This window comes from Clupea harengus, chromosome 23 (assembly GCF_900700415.2).
Source record: "Clupea harengus chromosome 23, Ch_v2.0.2, whole genome shotgun sequence".
NCBI lineage: Eukaryota > Metazoa > Chordata > Actinopteri > Clupeiformes > Clupeidae > Clupea > Clupea harengus.
The window spans coordinates 17,556,318-17,575,534 of NC_045174.1; the positions used below are offsets into that span (position 1 = coordinate 17,556,318).

General features: G+C 44.0%; 3 protein-coding genes across 3 annotated transcripts; all 3 read left to right on the plus strand.

Annotated features, from left to right (window-relative positions):
- Window positions 1-7,512: 7,512 nt before the first annotated feature.
- On the plus strand, window positions 7,513-8,685 carry LOC122128720 (interferon-inducible GTPase 5-like). Its single transcript, XM_042703372.1, has one exon. It carries the CDS (start codon window positions 7,513-7,515, stop codon window positions 8,683-8,685), a length of 1,173 nt encoding a protein of 390 aa, XP_042559306.1.
- Window positions 8,686-11,367: 2,682 nt separating this feature from the next.
- LOC116218811 lies at window positions 11,368-17,352 on the plus strand. The gene is made up of 7 exons (XM_031561594.2): window positions 11,368-11,464; window positions 15,753-15,847; window positions 16,003-16,116; window positions 16,252-16,305; window positions 16,415-16,458; window positions 16,739-16,889; window positions 17,098-17,352. Exons 2-7 carry the CDS (start codon window positions 15,791-15,793, stop codon window positions 17,350-17,352), a joined length of 675 nt encoding a protein of 224 aa, XP_031417454.1. The 5' UTR covers window positions 11,368-11,464; window positions 15,753-15,790.
- Window positions 17,353-17,798: 446 nt separating this feature from the next.
- On the plus strand, window positions 17,799-18,806 carry LOC116218843 (SUN domain-containing protein 2-like). Its single transcript, XM_031561705.1, has 4 exons — window positions 17,799-17,881; window positions 17,967-18,134; window positions 18,325-18,420; window positions 18,649-18,806. Exons 2-4 carry the CDS (start codon window positions 17,973-17,975, stop codon window positions 18,763-18,765), a joined length of 375 nt encoding a protein of 124 aa, XP_031417565.1. The 5' UTR covers window positions 17,799-17,881; window positions 17,967-17,972; the 3' UTR covers window positions 18,766-18,806.
- Window positions 18,807-19,217: the final 411 nt, after the last annotated feature.

Sequence of the window (19,217 nt, forward strand, 5' to 3'; positions counted from 1 at the left end):
GGTATGTAAAAAACAGAAAAAAAACTGGAGAGGAATGAGGAAAATGCTTTTATTTTGCTTACAATGCTTAACTTTTTTATGACTACGAAACAGATTTAATGTGGTTGAATTGGTGTATCCAGTATTTATTAATCATGTCAATCTGCAAATGGATCATTTTTATGTGGAGAGATTACATTTATTGATGTATAATACTATAGTTAATATTTGGATAATGCCAACTAATCTATCACTAAGGTTTTACTTCACCATTATCATGTCTAATCAATAGATACTATTTGGCCTTCAGTCACCTGATCAGATAAAAAAAAAAACTTTGCTATCTTCATCAGCACAACCAAGTGTGTTTTGTTCTAGCGCTGTGTGTCTAAATGGACACTGATGTTTCACAGGGTCTTCCATCACACTTAGACAGACCTTCATAAAACATCTAAATGTTTGCAAACCCTCGTCTTTGTGATTCTGGTCCCTTATCCCTTGTCCTTATTTCAAATTCATGAAACTATGCATTGATATTCATTGGTGTCTTTGGCTAATGCTGTGACTGGTTGGATGTTATTTCATTGTCCTGATCCCCTCTTTTAAAGCATGTGTTGAGCAAGCCTCAGCATGCAGGAGAATTGGACCAGCTCTCATCATGGCTGCCATTTAGACACTTCTGGGTCATGTCACTCAGTTAGGAACATTCCTAAGCAAAGAAGACCTTCCGAATGGGGCCTTGGAGTCAGTAGGCGTCAGTTATGCTGGTGACATGTCCTCACCACTTTTTATGATCACCAATTTCATCTCCGCAACTTTTGGCACGGTGGCTCAGGTGCTTGCACTGCAGCCTCACAGCAAGAAGATCATGGGTTCGATTCCCGCATGGGGCGCTGTTGGCTCTGGGGGGCAGGTCCTCCCCAGACCTTCAGTGCTCAGGTGGGCTATCTCCCGGGCCTTTCTGTGTGGAGTTTGGATGTTCTCCCCGTGTTCACAAGGGGTTTCCTGCACTAAAAACCCCAACAGAAAAAACATGCAAAAAGAACAGAACACTCTTCGTCGGTCCCTGACCAAGACAGACGGTTCACCTCACCTGGTCCCCGGGCGCCTAAAAAAAAGCTGCCCACTGCTCCTGGGGTCCTGGAGGAACGACAGTCCGGGATGGGATAAATGCAGAAGCTAAATTCACAAACGACCTCAGGCCTGCGTGTGCGTGTGTGTGTCCTGTGTCGCCTCCATGTATTCATGTGTGTTGCAGTGTGCAGTGTGTCGCTTGTGCAATTGAAGGCTGACAATTACAATTATTAATTATTTTGACAACTGAAATAAAAATCTCACCACAATGAATAGCTTCTCAACGTGCTTAATTGCCAGCCTATAGATGAAAATCGAATTGATACACGAAAAGGAAAGATGTTTGTAACGTTAGTCTAAGTATTAAGGCTTAGCTACCAGATTCCTTTGATGACCTCAGTCAAATGATATCACCTTTGTTCATGTGCAGGCTAGTTTACGTCTAAAATGCATGCTTTTCTTCTTGCACTTCTAATCCATAGCACTTGATGCTTTCAGATGAATCAGTGACAACATGTAGATCATTTTACTAAATATCTAAAGCTTTGGCAGAATTCAATATTTCAACACTTGATTATTAGTAATAAAAGTATAATATTGATGGGCAACATTTACATAATAGACATTAAATGATTAACGTAAATCCTCAAATTGTGGCCGGGGTCTTTTATTGACTTAGGCTGCACAGCGCACAGGCCTTTATTTGGGGCAGGCTTGTATTAGGGGCAGGCCTTTATTTCTTACTTATTATACGGCTCCTCAGAATGTTCCAAAAAGTTCAGTTGATTTGAATGGACCACCCCAACGTTCGCAGGTCTGTAATTTTCTTGATATTCACCACTGTGAAAAGTTAATGACCGCTGTCATTGGCAACGGGTTTTGTGCTTCTAATTCACATCTTTCATATCATTCCACAAGTAGTCCGGTCATTTAACGTAGTGGAAATTCATTGTAACTTGAAGTCAGCAAGTAATGGGTTGCTACGCAACACCTGGAACTTTAAAGTTCTATTAGCCTAAAGAACAATTTTTCTCAGCGGAAATCACGAAACGGCAACAAAATCATTAAAAAGAGGTATTTTGGAGGAATGTCTTCTATCGTTTTGCCAAGTAACTGTATAATAACAAATTTGCCTAGTAGGCTGAAACATTTCTTTTTTATTGCAAACAGCCCATGAAATTAGCCAACAACATTAAACATGAGGAGAACATGTATTTATGAAATGCATTAAATTAAATTGTGATGTCTGCTTTGTGCTGATAGACTGATGCTGGTAGGCTACAGTAAAATAGGCTACCGGTACCTTATTTCACCCCCGGCCTGTATTCGGGGCCTGGCCTTTATTTGTCCGTATCGACCACGCCCCCGGCTACTATCTGAAGCCCGGCCTCTAATTGAATCCCGGTCTTTATTTGAGGATTTACGGTACTTAAATATAGTAAAATTAGCGAGAGTTGCCAGAGTTAGTGAAAAAGGACACATTTCATCTGTAGTCCCTGGCCAGATGTGCCAATAGAGTAAAAGCAAAAAAAAAAAATAACAACAAAATAATGTCAAGAATGTTGAGAATGTTAACATTACTATAACACTAATACAGCTAAACTGACATTACAACATTGACAGGACAGTTTTAAGCAAATATAGTTCTGGGGAAACAGAAAACATTAAACAGTGTACAGAGAGAGGGGAACCAGACACAGCAGCTGTCTTTGCAGCAGACTCTGCTGCAGCATGTCCTGTGGAAATGTCGTCAGAGCTCTTAGTGTGAGCCTCACATTGTCTTACAGAAATAGACGAAGGGAAGAGAATAGTATCTAGCAGTGTGGCCAGGAGCTTGTGATGCAAAATGGGTTTGCCAGATGAGGTGAGAAACCCTCTGTGTTTTCAAAGTAACACTAAATGCATACCTCAAGTCATTATAAATGTTCACTGTTTTACCAGAAGCCAGCTTGCAGGCGTCAGTTAGGGCCACAAGTTCTGCATCCTGAAATGAAAAGTGTGAAGGCAATTTACCACTTAATAAAATGTCATGCTGCGTTACAACTGCAAATCCCACTTTGCCTGCACTCGTGTCTGCAGAGCTAGAGGCAGAACCATCAACAAACCATTCCATTGTCTACATTAGGCATGGGTTGGTCTGAAAGGTAAGGTCTAGGCATGCAGACTTTGTGGAGAATCTGCAGGCAGTCATGGTGAGGCTCACTATCCTGTAGGAGAAAGAGTTGCTGCTCGTTTGAGCAAACTGTAATTTTGAACCGCTTACTCTAAGGCCATTGTGGCTAAAAATAAAGAGCTCACACACCAACAAATGGTTCAGAGGTCTGGGAAACACAGAACTTAAGATATTTATGACCTACCCCTGCATGCACACAGGCACGTACACATTCTAGGCTTGCAAAATCTGTCTGCAAAAGATTTAGCTTTCATAACGGAAGCAGATACTTGGTGGTTAGCTACTTCTCAGTAAAACAGCTTGTTGTTGCAGTTAAGAGAGGAAATGGTACATTGTCAAAACAGCCATAAAAGGGCATTAGTTCCGTTCACTTAAGACAGATGCAAATATACAATGAAAGCATCACGTAGTGACAGAACATTCACACATAATAGAACATATCTAAAAAACCTAAATGTAATCTAAATATGAATTAGATATAAAGATGTAAATATAAATCTGAAAAATATTAAGCCTGAATCATATGAACTACCTTACTCTAGTGTATAGATATACAAATTATATATACCTTTTTTTCTCACTTCAGCAGTTTAGTTGTCACAAAACATTTATTTATTCACAAACAGATACAGTATTTTATATCCTTATTAGGATGAGTGTGTTAAAAATAGTGAAGTATTCCACTCACTTTCTCACACACTCTCTCTCTCTCTCTCAATTATGTACTGTATAAAAAGCTTGTTACAATTTGATAGTTAAATCAAACAAAATGAAATACAGCACAAAGCACTATTAACAACAACTTCATTGTTTGAGTAGTCTTTTGAAAATCAAACAAAACGTTCAAGGTGTAATGATGTTTCACACAGCAAAGGTTGTAGTTCATAATAAACATAACACTTTAACAGCACACAGAAGTAAGCCCCACCCAGTAACACTGTCACCCACCTACACCCTGATTACAATGGAAAGGCAACTTCAGTTCATTCCCAGTCACGGTATATGAATGAATGTTTTAAAGAAGTACTTCTCTCACACGTGTTCAAAGAAACCGAAAATAAAAAGCAAACAAAGAACCAAACCAGCATGTGTGAATAACATGAGATGATTACTTTAGTCCTGCTACACACACCAACACACACACACACACACCAACACACACACACACACACACACACACACACACACACACACACACACACACACACACACACACACACACACACACACACACACACACACACACACACACACACACACACACACACAGTACTCAGCTTTATTACACTAATAGGAGTGCCTAAATCATGCACAGTTCTCTCTCTAAGCATGTAGGTGTCTTTTGCAGACAGTTCTGCAACCCTAGAATGTGCATGTGCCTGTGTGCACGCAGGGGTAGGTCATATATAGCCATAGTTCTGTCAGACCACTGAACCATTTGTTGGTGTATGAAACCATCTTCTAAATCACATGAAATCATGATGCAGTATTGCAATTTCTATGAGAAGTTCTCAGGTTTTTCTATGGATAAGTCCATTGCTTCTCATTATTACTGTAATTAAGGATCTCTTCATTAGTTAACAAGAATAAGACTATATAATTACTTTTTCTGCTGTTAGTTAATGTGGAGTCTGCTTAATGTAACGTAAAACCAGAGAACAGAAATAAATTAAATGTGTGTGAACTGAATACTGCTCAACAGGTTTTCCTTCAGTGTTACCCCTACCACTTCCTATCAGTCATGCATCTTTAATCCACTGCTTGCCTGTTTAGTTTTTCCCTCACAGGAATCATTTGTCTTTTTTTTGTTGGCGCTCTCATGGTTTGTTTACATTCTTCTTCCTTTTTAAAATAGTCACCATTGCTTTGCTTTCATGAGATATCTTTTACTTTAATGTCCACTCCACAGTGACACACCCTTTATAGTTGCATGTCTGTCATACCTTTTGTCCAGGGCAGAACACATTGTCACACAACTATGTCTTAATATCTAGATCAAAATGCCTTTCCATTTATTTGTACATAATAAATGAAAAACATATTTTGTATTTGTATGTATTAAGTACAGAAAAATCTTTTCACTTCATACCATTTTCTATTCTATTTCATATTTTCTCACGTTATCTCTATAGTGATCTACATTCTCTAGAATGATGACCGCCCTTCCTCATTGATCCTCAACCCAAACGTAAGGAACATTTGGGAGAAGAGAATAGAAAATGATACACAACACACGTAACTGCAAAAGCCCCAATTAACATCAGATACAATGTGTATTATATCACTGCTAATGCACAGAAGTTCTACCCGTGAAGTGAAACTCAGGGAATTTATCGCAAAGGAAACAATTATTTTGAGATAGAGACATGAGATGCCAGTACTGCTCTTGACTGTAGATAAGGCAACAATCTATGAGCTCATGACTTATGCAGCAGATATGCAGAGAATTCAACTTTCATAATTGTCTTTGGGATAGGTTGAACTTTATACTTTAGCAATCTTATAAAGATCTTAAAGTGAACACATGTGTAGCATTCCATGCCTTTGCTAATGTTTCTGTATGAGATCGTCTATCTAGGGGCTTATCCCCCCCAAAAGTGGGAACCTAGATTCATGTGGCTCTTCGAAATGGTGTTGGGTTTTGTTGCGGCTCTTTGAGCTGGACTGGTTAGCCATCCCTGGTCTACACGGTAGCCCAGATAACTGTCTTCTTGCAGCTGTTTTAAATTAATGTAATGAGCTTCTGGGACAATGAAAAGTTAACCACCAATATTAATTTCATATTAGTCTCAGTACCAAGGCTTTTTAGACTACTGTACTTCAATGCTTATAATGGTTAAGCTAAATGTCTATTAGATAACAATATTGAAAGGTGTAGGGAAGCTCAAATCTTGAAGGAAATGAATGAACAGTGGCCTGTTAAATCTTGACCTCTGTTATGATGGATATAGATTGCATTTGAATTTGTATTTGAAGAAACTGTGAAATAAATGCTAAAAGATCAAGATGGTGATGGATCAGATAGAATTGTACAGCAGCTGGTTTTGACTTAAAGAACAGCAATGGTTTGTCTTTCTCGTTGTTTTGTGTTAGCGTCTGATCCACAGAGTAGTGACCTGCATAACACACACATTGGGTAAACAAGAATAACTGCTGATCATGAAACAGGTTTTGCTACCGATGTGTCTTGTCATTTCAGACAGGTTATCACAGAGCAACCTCTCATTCATTTGATGGACTTGGATATGGAGGTTTAAAAACATATTTCATTTTTGACTTCCACTGTCATGTCACACAGCTGATATTGTATTTCTGGCAAACATTGTTGCTCTACTTCAAAGCCCACAGTGCATTTTACAGACACAGTGTTTAACCTGATGTAGATATATACAGTAATTTCGTTAACAATTCCCTTTGATGACAATGTCATCTGAGAAATAGTTTGGTTGGGAAAACTATGACTTTGTCACAGGAGGGGACGGTGGAGGATTACACCACTCCTAAGGCTACACCCACATGCTTTTCTAAAACACACATCAACACCTTGACAAAAGCACTGCTGAATATTTAACAGACTGCAGTTAGAATCACCACCCCAATTTAAGCTCCACCTTTAGAGTTATTGGATTTGTTTAAAAATCTGAAACTCAGTTCACTCAGACACTGATACTTCATTCACAGGTGTGTCCAGACATAACTTCTGTACTGAAGACAACTTTCCCTGACTACTATCAGCATTCGTTTTGGCAAAAGCTGAAAACTTTGACCGCGTAAGTTTAACCACACTTTCAAACCACACTTTCATTATTTTACCAATCAAGTTAAAATGATGTATAGTCATTAACTGAATTAACCTGAACTTCTGTAAACATGGATCACACTAGTGTGTGTAAATAGTCAGTATGAATGTAATCATTTATTTGGTAACTGGATTTTCAAGGTAAAATGTCCAAAGTTTCCAAAACTAAAAAAGAACATTTTAAAAGATAAAACACAAACCTATATTACCTTTTACAAGTACAGTTTAGTAACAGAGCCTAGATATATCTACAATAGTGCTTAAAAGCTCACTTCCTAGAAAACATTTAAAGCTGCCTTAATTAGTCATGACACTGAAGTTCAGTTTTTGAGCTGTAATCATGATAACCTGAGTCATTGCATGCACATTATGCAGATTATCTCAACATTGGTGATTTCACTTTTGAAAAACAATAATTATGTGCGATAGCTTCTTTGCAAAAACAAAACATGATGTAATATCAGACGTTACCCTTTCCTTTTAGATCATGGCTGATCAACAGGACTATCTCCGTGCTTTACTTAATGATTCTGGTGAACCGACCTGGGAGAGGGCAATTGCCAAAGCCAGAGAAGAAGTTGATGGGTTAGATAATGTCACTCTCAACATTGCTGTGACAGGGGAGACTGGGGTAGGAAAGTCCTCCTTCGTTAATGCCATCAGAGGTCTTAAAAAAAAAGATGTAGGAGCTGCACCCATTGGATTCACAGAAACCACCATAGAGCCCACCATGTACCCCCACCCAACCATGCCCAATGTGAACTTCTGGGACCTGCCAGGCATAGGGGGCCCCACATTCAAAGCAAAAACCTACATGAAAGATGTCAAATACCAAAACTATGACTTCTTTATCATAGTAAGTGCATCGAGATTCAAAGAGAATGACATGAAGCTGGCAGAAGAAATCAAGAAAAAGAAAAAGAATTTCTACTTTGTTCGCACAAAGATTGACTTTGATGTATCACGAGAAAAGGAAGACGGTGCATCAAAAGAGGAAAACAAAATAATAGAGGAAGCAACACTTAAGAAAATACGGAAGGACTGTCTGGACAATCTCAGAACACTGGGACCCCCTCCTGTCTTCCTCATTACATCAGATGACCTGGAAATGTTTGACTTCAAGAAACTGGTAAATGATCTGGAGAGAGACCTTCCAGATAACAAGAGAAATGCTCTGGTTATGAGTTTGCCTGTCTATTCCAAGGAGTGTCTTGACAGGAAATACAGTTTATTCAAGAAAGAAGCATGGGCTGTGGCCATCACATCAGGTGCCATAGCGGCAGCCCCAGTACCAGGTCTGTCAACTGCATGTGATGTTGCCATGGTAGTGTCTTTCCTAACCAAATGCTACCATTCATTTGGTCTAGATGATGGATCACTTGACAAGTTATCTAAGAGAGTAAACAAGCCAATTCTGGAAGAGGTTAAAAAATCAAAACTTGTCAAGGCGATTGCAAAAAAGAAATCACTTGCAATAAACGTGGCAGCAAGACTTGCGGCAGCAGGTGTTATTGAGGCACTGTGCCTCCTTGTGCCTGGTGCTGGCTCCATAGCAGCAGCTGCAGTATCTGTTGTTACCACACAATCTGTGCTCCTGGAAGGGTTGAATGAACTGTATAGTGTAGCCAAAAGGGTGCTTGAAATGGCAGAACTTAAGTAGAGAAAAGCAAACCTGTGACCAAGGCTGAATGGTGTGGAATGGTTTCCATGTTTAAGATTTCTTCCATGATATGTGAATGAATAGCTATGTAACTATGTTTTACAACAATATTGGGGATTCATTTAAGTTTCCTTTGTAAACAAGATATAGAAGTGTATCAGGCTGATGGGGTGGATAATCAAATGCATTTCATTTGGAAATGATTTCCACATTGTAAATTAATCTCAATCAAGGACTAATTATTTTACTTTGTCTTGAGTTGTCTTTTTAGATCTAATTATTTTTTGTATCAAATTCTATTAATGTTCTAACCATGATCCATGCAAGAGCGTTTCAATCAACTTCTGCACAATCTGAGTAACTATTTAAAAAGAGTTTCCTTCTCTTTGATCATGAGCATAGCCTTTGTGTATTCACTGGATATCCTTTTGATGATGATGTTGTTTTGGATTACTGCAGATTACGGAATAAAAGTGTATTTGAAAAAGTACTGTATTGCTGTGTTTTTATATTGTAGTCAACTGTAACAGGTTCTGTGCACATTGCTGGTATTATAGCACCATCTACAGTGTAGTTCATGCCAATGTGATTAGTGTCCCTAGAGGTGTTGGATAAACTGTAGAGTGTAGCCAAAAGCCTGGTGCGAATGGCCTTACTAAGAGTAAAGCAGTCAGTCCATGTGATTCAGACCTAATGTTTCGAAATGCTTTGTTAGGTCTAGATTTAAATCTTCATACATAATTTGGATTTAGATTACATTTAGGTTTTTAGATATCTTCCATTGTGTGTGAATGCTCTGATGTGTCCACATCTCCAAAACTGGAAATAAACGGAAATCTTCTGTGTGTTGTTAACATGATACAGTTTGTGTTGCTTGATGAGGAGGATTATCAGATATTGTTTTATATGCAACTGATGAAGGAGAGGATTCTGGGCCCTTCAACTGTACAATCTTCAGCAATTCTGTCCACTAAATTAGATTATGTAGTCACAAGCAGGCAAGCAGTGCATTAAGGCTGCATGACTGATAGGAAGTGGTAGGGGTAACACTAAAGGAAAACATATTGAGCAATATTCAGTTCACACACATTTCATTTTCTTGTTCTCTGGTTTCACGTTACATTAAGCAGACTCCACATTAACTAACAGCAGAGATAGTTCTCATGTTGTCTTATTCATGTTGACGAATGAAGATATTCTGAATTAATTATAAGAAGCAATAGACTTATCCATAGAACAGCCTGACAACTTCTCATAGAAACTGGAATACTGCATCATGATTTCGATGATTTTGATGAGTCGAATGAGACAATCTGGTCCAGTACAAATCCCTTACATTATCCATCTTATTTTAAAATTGATGGAAAATACTGGGTACTTTATACTTACTTACGTAAGTGGCACAACATTGTTTCTTGTCTACAGCAGAGGCTATGTCATTTACCACAAGGGTTGTTGCAGTAATGGTATGTGGCCAGCTCTGAAACCTGATTGAAAGGGACATAAAATTGAGTTTAAAGATAGAAAAGAGCTAATCTGCTCATTTACAAAGGATTCCAAAATGTTTGCTAGGCATGGGAGCTTGGAGATCGGCCTTTAATTGTTCATATCATTTGGATCTCCACCTTTATGAAGGGGCAGTACTAATGCAGATTTCCAGATGCTAGGAATGTAGCCAGAAAAAAGTGAGATTAAAGGGGGTCAAGGGTCTGGCTATAATGGGGGCAGCAAGCTTCAAGAGACGTGGGTCTAACTGGTCTGCACCCACTGACAGCAAACTAACAGTTTAAATCAAACAATTTGGAATGTTTGCACATTCAAATTCAAAAAGTTCAAAGAATGCCTGTTAGCCTCAAACGTCCGCTGAACTTGAATGCACCTCAGGTCTGGATCCGCATCAGAACCGGTCCAGAACCGGTCCGATCCATTCCGGGGTCAGCCGCTACGAGGAGAACGTCTTGCAAAGAGGGATCGTCTTAAATGTTATGAGGTGTCAGTGCTTTGTACTGTACATACTTATTGGCTGCTAGACGTCTCACAAACCTCGTCCAAGAATTGATATATTTGAAGCATGCCCTTTTGAAAGTTAATGAGCAGAAAGTGTTGTGACTGAATGTAGCTGTTTATGCAGGGGTGGCCATTTGATTTGGTTGGTGGGGAATTTGTGTGTCTGTTGGTATGACTACTCAAAAAAGAGAGGGACATATTGTTGGATATTCTCCTGTAGTGTGTGTTTTGTATAGAACAACTTGAAGTATAAAGAACTGGGAATGCGACTCAGTGACGTGTTTGAGAAAGAGTTCCTCTGCACCTTCAACATAGAAGAGAGAAGTATGGATAACAGAATGAAGGGAATGATGAAGAAGAAGGAAAAGGATAACACAAACACCGGAGTTCTCCAGAGCACAAGCAATCTACCCACCCTTCTACCTGCAAGGTGACAGAGAAAGTGGAGGGCTGGAAACAAACTGAGAGAGAGAGAGAGGGAGGTAGAGAGAGGGAGGGAGATACTGGGAGGGAGAGAGAGAGAGAGAGGGAGGGAGATGCTGGCTGTGTATATATGAATGTTAATAACACGCTGTTTAATCTGAATGTTCATAGGACATGCTGTCTGCTCAGTCTGGTATGGCAGTCGCGTGAGACTTGCTATTTAAACTGCTGGATGAATGCATGTTGTGAATCTAAAAGACCTTCCTCCTTTGTCCATTCTGTTCTAGTCGTACCCAGCACTTGAGGAAGCCTGCACTGACTGTTTTGACTTTGACTCTGTTTGCTACTGGTGAGTCCCTGATTATGCAGAGAGCATCTATAGTTTTACCAGCAGTTTGGGTCTGTGTCTGAAGAGATATACTATAAAATGCTACCAAATTCATCTTGGGGACCAGTCTATACCGATACAGTATAACCCCCCTAGTTAGTAGGGGTGGGAATCTCTTGGCACCTCACGATTCGATTCGATTCGATTCGATTCCGATTCAGAGGTCAACGATTCGATTCTAAACCGATTATCGATTCTAAACCGATTATCGATTATCAATTCTAAACTGATAAAACGATTATCGATGCATCTTGATTTTTAAAACATTTGAGTTTGCTACTCAGAGTCTCAAATCACTTCCTACTTTGTGTTTGATAATTAAAGAAAATCAACAGATGAATTACCTTCTCTATTTTTTTATTAGAGAAAAGGTTTTTCATTGTCACAATTATGACTTTCTATGAACAATGCAATAATCGATGCAGCTTGCATTTCAGCACAAAATGAATGAATTCTAGAGAGAATCGAGAGAAATCGAAGAATCGATTTTTTTTTCCCACCCCTACTGTAAGGTCTGTGTTCTGTCCGTGTCTAATTTCTGTGTTTGTCTCCCTTGTGTGGTCACATGTTTGTTCCCATGTCTAGTCCTCGTGCTTCCTTGTTCCCGCCATGTGCTTTCCCTATGTTTGTTTGTCTATGCCATGTGCCCTCTTGTTGTTGTCCGTGTCTCCACCCCTCACCTGTTCCCAATCTCCCGGGTTGTGTGTGTCATTGGTTTCACCTGTGTCCTGTTAATTCCCCTTGTTTAGTCCACCTGTGTCCTTGTCTGCCCCGCCTTGATTGTTCTCACCTGTCCCTCGTTATCTGTTGCCTGTGTGTATATATAGTCCTTGTTTTCTTGTTCCTCGTTGTGTCTTCGTAAATTGTGTTTGATGGTATGTTCCTTGTTTTTCCACTGCTCCTCGTGTGTTTCCTAGCGTTTAGCGCTTCTGCCTTGTTCAAGTGATTACTCGTGCTTCTGACCTCTGCCTGCCCTACAACTATTCTCCTGCCTATTCCCTGTTTGGATTTGTTTGCCTACTTTTGGACTGCCTACCCGTGTACCGAACCCTGATAGTAAACGTTTATTCTTCTGAATCTACCCCTGTGCTGAGTCGTGCGATTGAGTTCTGCACAACACCCACCATTCGTAACAGTACGAAGACACCAAAGATGGACTCAGCCGACTCAGACTCAGTGCTCAGACTCAGTTTGAGCAAACAAGCCTCCTCTCTCTGCCTCGTGACAAGGGGAATAGAGGAGCAAGGGAGAAGTTCCCTGAAGTCCCTGAACCTGCTGTTGGGACAATTCGAGCAGCTCCTGGATCGTTGGGATTCCCTCGCTGCACCTCCCTCTCCAGCTCCGGTTCCATGCCGCCTGGATTCCGGCTCCAGGGTTTCAGCTTCACTCGCCAATACTGCTCTGGCTTCAGCTCCGACTCCACGTCTCCTGCCTCCCGCCGTCAGGACAGCCGCAGTCGCCCTAGGAAGAGCTTCTGACGCTGTCAACCTCGAGGCAGCCTCTACCAAGGCCACCATCAGAGCGATCTCTGACGCCGTCAACGCAGCCTTTGGAGCTTCCACCCTTGAAGCAAGCTCCGCCGCCCTCGAAGCTGCCTTTGCAGCATTGGAAAGATTTTCTGTCGCACCCAAAGAAGCCTCTGGCGCTGCCTTGCTCGATGCAGCTTCTGCTGCCATCGATGCAGCCTCTGCCACCCTCGAAGCAGCCTCTGACGCTGCCGCCTCCGAGGTCGTCGCTGCTGCCCCAGATGTAGCCTCTGTCGCTACCACCCCAGAAGCAGCCTCTGATGCCACTGACGTAGCCTCCGTCGCTACCGCTCCCGAAGCACCCACTGCTGCCCCCGACGTAGCCTCTGTTGCTAGTAACCCCGAAGCAGCCTCTGTCGCTGCTGTCCCTGAAGCAGTCTCTGAAGAAATTGCTGATGGTGACGCCACTGAGGCCTACGCCACAGCAGAACCAGCCGCCGCAGATCAAGCCGCCGCTCTCCCTGCAGACCGAGCCGTCGCTGACCCTGCAGACCCAGCCGTCGCTGACCCTGCAGACCCGGCCGTCGCTGACCCTGCAGACCCGGCCGTCGCTGACCCTGCAGACCCAGCCGTCGCTGACCCAGCAGACCCAGCCGACGCTCACCCAGCTTGTGCATACCCTACAGCCAGCGCTGCCGACCCGGACCCCGCAGTCACCGCTGCCGACCCGGACCCCGCAGCCACCGCTGCCGACCCGGACCCCGCAGCCACCGCTGCCGACCCACACCCCGCAGCTGACCCGGACCCTGCTGCCACAGCTGCCAACCAAGATCCTCCAGCATCCGTTTTCGATGCAGGCCCAGCAGCACCCTCTGCCGAGACCGGTCCAGCAGCACCTTCTGATGGCGTCGCTGCTGAGGGCTCTGCTGTCCCGAGCGCCCCTGTCCCGAGCGCCCCTGTCCCGAGCGCCCCTGTCCCGAGCGCCCCTGTCCCGAGCGCCCCTGTCCCGAGCGTCCCAGGCGCCCCTGTCCCCAGCGTCCCAGGCGCCCCTGTCCCCAGCGTCCCAGGCGCCCCTGTCCCGAGCGTCCCAGGCGCCCCTGTCCCGAGCGCCCCAGGCGCCCCTGTCCCGAGCGTCCCAGGCGCCCCTGTCCCGAGCGTCCCAGGCGCCCCTGTCCCGAGCGTCCCAGGCGCCCCTGTCCCGAGCGTCCCAGGCGCCCCTGTCCCGAGCGTCCCAGGCTCCCCTGTCCCGAGCGTCCCAGGCTCCCCTGTCCCGAGCGTCCCAGGCTCCCCTGTCCCGAGCGTCTCAGGCGCCCCGGTCCTGAGCGTCCCAGGCTCCCCTGTCCCGAGCGCCTCCGGCGTCCCTGTCCAAGGTGCCCTTGCGCCGGTTCCAGGCATCCATGCGCCGGCCCCAGGCGCTCCGGATCCTGTCTCCAGTGTTCCTGGGTTCCCTGTCCCAGCTGCAGCAGACCCAGGGTTCGGTGCCGCCAGCCCTAATGAACCAGCAAGTCCAGGTGCCACGTCTACCCCAGCCACTGGCCCTGCAACCCCAAACACCAATCGATATCGCTGGCATCTATTTGTTGTTAGGGTTGTTGTTGTGTCTATTATTGGTCTGTTTGGCCGGTCGCCAAAGACTCTGCCCCTGTTTGGCCACCCACCCGACCGGTCGCCAAAGACTCTGCCCCTGTTTGGCCATCCACCCGGTCGGTCGTCAAAGACTCTGCCTCTGTTTGGCCATCCACCCGGTCGGCCGCCAAAGACTCTGCCCCTGTTTGGCCACCCACACGGCCAGCCACCAGACATTCTGCCCTTGCTTGGCCGTCCACCCGGTCAGCCACCAGACCCTTCTTTCCAGCCTTCTGTCTGGCCCGGCCTGCCCGCCTGCCTTGCTCTGGACCCCCTCCACCCACCCTAGGTGGATTTGATCTGTTTGTTTGTGTGTTTTTGGGCTGTCTGGTCCGGTCTGCCCGCCTGCCTTGCTCTGGACCCCCTCCACCCACCCTAGGTGGATTTGATCTGTTTGTGTTTAGGGCCGTCTGGAATCCGGCCCTTAGAGGGGGGGTACTGTAAGGTCTGTGTTCTGTCCGTGTCTAATTTCTGTGTTTGTCTCCCTTGTGTGGTCACATGTTTGTTCCCATGTCTAGTCCTCGTGCTTCCTTGTTCCCGCCATGTGCTTTCCCTATGTTTGTTTGTCTATGCCATGTGCCCTCTTGTTGTTGTCCGTGTCTCCACCCCTCACCTGTTCCCAATCTCCCGGGTTGTGTGTGTCATTGGTTTCACCTGTGTCCTGTTAATTCCCCTTGTTTAGTCCACCTGTGTCCTTGTCTGCCCCGCCTTGATTGTTCTCACCTGTCCCTCGTTATCTGTTGCCTGTGTGTAAATATAGTCCTTGTTTTCTTGTTCCTCGTTGTGTCTTCGTAAATTGTGTTTGATGGTATGTTCCTTGTTTTTCCACTGCTCCTCGTGTGTTTCCTAGCGTTTAGCGCTTCTGCCTTGTTCAAGTGATTACTCGTGCTTCTGACCTCTGCCTGCCCTACAACTATTCTCCTGCCTATTCCCTGTTTGGATTTGTTTGCCTACTTTTGGACTGCCTACCCGTGTACCGAACCCTGATAGTAAACGTTTATTCTTCTGAATCTACCCCTGTGCTGAGTCGTGCGATTGAGTTCTGCACAACACCCACCATTCGTAACACCTACTAGTTAGCCTGTGGATGTGCCTCGAGTTGTTGGCTAACAATAATGTGTGTGTGTGTCTGTATGTGTGTGTGTGTGTGTGTGCAGGTTTCTGGTATTGGTACCCTGCTCTCACCTCTCTCCTGATGGTTGCTGAACCTGCCTGTCCTGGATACAGCACATCTACCCTTGGCATGAACACGGTAGGTCTTTCAGCAGAAACAACCACAGCAGATAACAGCTGACTGGACCACATGTGGTCCTGATGTGGGCCAGATCTGAGCCATAGTCAGCCAGAGTCTGCTGGTACCGTTGTGAGGAGAAGATCTAAACACTGCTGATTGTGTTTTTGCTGCAGGACCCAAGGATTGTGACGGATTTCAACGTCTTCCGTAAGGAAGTCCTGGACCGCATCAACCAAGGAGAGGCCAAATGGAAGGAAAGCTGGACTAGAGAGCTGGATGGTGTTAAGGTGTGTGTGTTTGTGTGTAAGAGAGAGAGAAGGTGAATCTAAATTGTCAGGTTAAAGTAGGAATAAAATGGATAGGTGTCTGATCCAAACACACACAAGAGCGTTACATTGTGCCTCCTTCTCTTCCTCATGTAGCGAAAGATCGACCTTCTGGAGAAGGATGAAGAGAGACACAGGCACATGTCTGAGGTGAGGCTCTCTGCCAAACATCACAACAAATTCTTAGTTTGGAAACGGAAATGGAGTAATGTGAAGAGTTAAGGATTATCAATGAACGAATCTCTCTTTGTCTTCTCAGATCATGAGAGCGGAAATTACTAACTTCAAGGATGTGGCAAAAAAGTGAGTTTGTCATCACAATTGCCCATGGATCTGTGTGTGTGTGTGTGTGTGTGTGTGTGTGTGTGTGTGTGTGTGTGTGTGTGTGTGTGTGTGTGTGTGTGTGTGAAACTATGTGTGAGGAATTTGTCAGCTTGTGTAATAGGTGAACATTATGATCATGTATGATTTATATTTATGACTCAAAGCATTTCCTTTCTGGCTGTGTGCGTCATGTCTTCCATTTTGAATCATCTGAAATACTGCTGGTCTATGCCCTGACCTCATGACCTTGTCTCCTCAGTAATGACTTTGACCGCCAGACTTGGGTGACTGAAAAGGTCACTGATGCAGACAAACAGGTAGCTAAACTCAAGGACAGTGTGTCACACCTCAGAACTGCCCATCACAACCTCGAACAACGTGTGGATGCACAAGAAAACACCAATGCTCAGGTACTTCATCACTTACTCACTCACACACAGAAGCAAACACACTCACTCACACACATACACACACACACACACACACACACACACACACACACACACACACACACACACACACACAAATAGTTTAGGATGTCTTTAATTGTAATATGGTTAAAGGAAACATCAGTAATAATAATCATGTAATAACTCCTCCCCTTCCCGTTCTAACTAGCTGAAAAAGGAGCTCACTGATTGGCTGAAGCGAGAGCTCCGAGCAGTTCCTGGACAGGATGCAGGAAGCAGTGTTTTGCGTCCTGAACTGCAGGGGGCGCTGGAGGCTCTGGAGAAGAAGCTGCTCCAGCGTCTGGCTGAAGAGGTGCATAAGGATCGTGGCAACATGTGGAGGACTGTGGGAGAGAGCCTGCAGAATGAAGGACTAGGCGCCATAACGGTCAAGGTGAGCGGCCATTTTCAGAAGGTCTTCTGAGAAATTAAAGGTTATTAACTAAAGCAGTAACAGTAACAGCTAACAGACTCAAACATGTGGGTTATTTATCATGTGTGTGTTGGTGTGTAACAGCATGTCCAGGAGATTGTTCAGAGGGCATTGAGTCTTTATAGAGCAGATGGAACTGGCATGGCTGACTATGCTCTGGAGTCATTGGGTGAGGATCCCCATACTGTGTGTGTGTGTGTGTGTGTGTGTGTGTGTGTGTGTGTGTGTGTGTGTGTGTGTGTGTGTGTGTGTGTGTGTGTGTGTCTGTGTATATATTTATCTGTGTCTGAATAAATGTTATCACGTGTGTATCCATTTATGTTTCCATGTGTTTATACATGTCTCTCTCTCTCTGTGTGTGTGTGTGTGTGTGTGTGTGTGTGTGTGTGTGTGTGTGTGTGTGTGTGCTACTGTGATTGGTTCACAGAGTTCTGAAACATACCGCACCAGGTCTCCATGTGTCAGCCTGTTTGGGGTGCCACTGTGGTATGCTTCAGAGTGTCCACGCACTGTTATACAGGTAACACACCTATTTATGAACACACACACACACACACACTTATGTGCACACAGTTAACATACTCTGGCATGTGTGTGTGTGTCAGCCTGAGATGCACCCTGGGAAGTGCTGGGCGTTTAGTGGCAGTCAGGGTTTCCTCACCATCGCCCTGTCCCTCCCTGTGCGCGTCACACACGTCACCTTGGAGCACATCCCCAAGAGCCTCTCCCCCACTGGACGCATTGACAGCGCCCCCCGAGAGTTTGCAGTTTATGTGAGTCTCAGACACCCCTTTACCAACACACTAAGGCAACTGATTAGTTAAAGACACAGATGGATGCCCTTAAACAACATGATAAAAAGCATTATATGACTTTCTGAAGAGTGATTTATGTATTGAGTAAAGTGTGTGTGTGTGTGTGTAAAGTGTGTGTGTGTGTGTTTTCATCCATCTCCTCCTCCAGGGCCTGAGTGGCTTTGATGAGCAGGAGGAAGGGAAGTTCCTGGGTAGATTCACATATAACTCTGATGGCGAGCCCATCCAGACCTTTGAGCTACCGGTGAGACATCATCAGAAACCTTTAAACTTTATTCCATCTTCATGCCTTAAAGCAACCGTCTCACCAACACAACTCTTTACCCTTTACCTTCCCTCTCTCTCCACCTCCCTCTTCTTCACCAACAAAACTCTTTCCACTCTTACCCTAATCCATATTTTTTGCCTCGCCTCTCTCTCTCTCTCTCCCACCCTCTCTCTCTTTCTCTATCTCTCTCTCCTCCTCTTTTAGGACTCTGTGAAGGATGTGTATCGTGCGGTGCAGTTAAGGGTTCTCAGTAACTGGGGTAACCCTGAGTACTCCTGTGTCTACAGATTCAGGGTTCACGGCCAGCCACTGCCCCACTGAGAGAGCCACACACCCCACAATCTCACCAAAGACTTTATTTGTATTACCCTACTACTTTATTTCCCTAGATAATACATCTCTGCTTTCAAGCTCAAACTAGTATGTTTCAAGTGTTCATTTTGTTGAATTTCTATTAAGTTTTGCTTCTGTTGCTGTTATTGTAATAATAATAATAATAATAATAATAATAATTTATTTTATTTGTCACTGCAGTCCTGTTTTGGGTATGTAAAAAACAGACACTGGAGAGGAATGAGTAAAATGCTTTAATTTAGCTTACAATGCTTAACTTTGGATAATGCCATTTGGATATTTGGATAATGCCAACTAATTTATCACTAAGGTTTTACTTCACCATTATCATGTTTTATCAATAGATACTATTCAGCCTTCAGTCACCTGGGGGGTATTCGTCGTAGCTCGCTAAGCGGTTTAGCGAGCTAATTTTCAGG